The 642-nt window shown below is 43.1% G+C and overlaps 1 protein-coding gene across 1 annotated transcript; it reads left to right on the top strand.

Moving 5' to 3' along the window:
• Positions 1 to 7: 7 nt before the first annotated feature.
• LOC103523685 (salivary glue protein Sgs-3-like) lies at positions 8 to 637 on the top strand (the record flags this gene model as incomplete). The annotated part of the gene is made up of 1 exon (XM_008488706.2): positions 8 to 637. A coding segment is annotated over one exon (630 nt), but the record flags the coding sequence as incomplete, so codon positions are not given.
• Between the last annotated feature and the right edge of the window lie 5 nt (positions 638 to 642).

The raw sequence follows: 642 nt of genomic DNA, 5'->3' as shown, positions 1-642 counted from the left end.
TACAACTAAAAAACCAACAGTAACCTCTACAACGACAACTACAACTAAAAAACCAACACCAACGTCTACGACAACTACTAAAAAACCAACAGCAACTTCTACAACAACTAAGAAACCAACAACCACTCAAAAGCCCGTGGCAACTCAGAAACCCACTAACAAACCAACTTCAAAACCTCAAACACAAAGACCTACATCGGCCAAACCTATCCAAACAACAAGGCCAGCAGCAACTTACTTACCACCAAGCACACCAGCATCAACTTATCTACCACCTACTACGCCATCCTCAGAATATTTACCTCCTGCTGAAGGACAAGAAAACTCCGGACCATCTCAACCATCAAAAGGAGAAGCATGTACATCAGATGGATTCTATCCTGTTCATGGTGACTGCACTAAGTTCTACAGATGCGCAGGAGGAATAAAATACAACTTTGATTGTGGACCTGGAACAGTTTATGACCCAACCATTACAGGATGTAATCATCCTTGGGCAGTGAAACGAACTGATTGCTCTGCAAGTCCCAATGAAAATGAAGTGGACTACTCGACATCACAACCAGAGGAACAATACCCATCCACCAGTCAGCCAGCGTATCCTTCAACAAGACCAGCATCAACTTACTTACCACCTTCAAC

The sequence above is a fragment of the Diaphorina citri genome, unplaced genomic scaffold (assembly GCF_000475195.1).
Source record: "Diaphorina citri unplaced genomic scaffold, Diaci psyllid genome assembly version 1.1 scaffold32825, whole genome shotgun sequence".
NCBI lineage: Eukaryota > Metazoa > Arthropoda > Insecta > Hemiptera > Psyllidae > Diaphorina > Diaphorina citri.
Note: the sequence above shows the minus strand (reverse complement) of the source record. Positions and strands in the feature narration are given on the sequence as shown.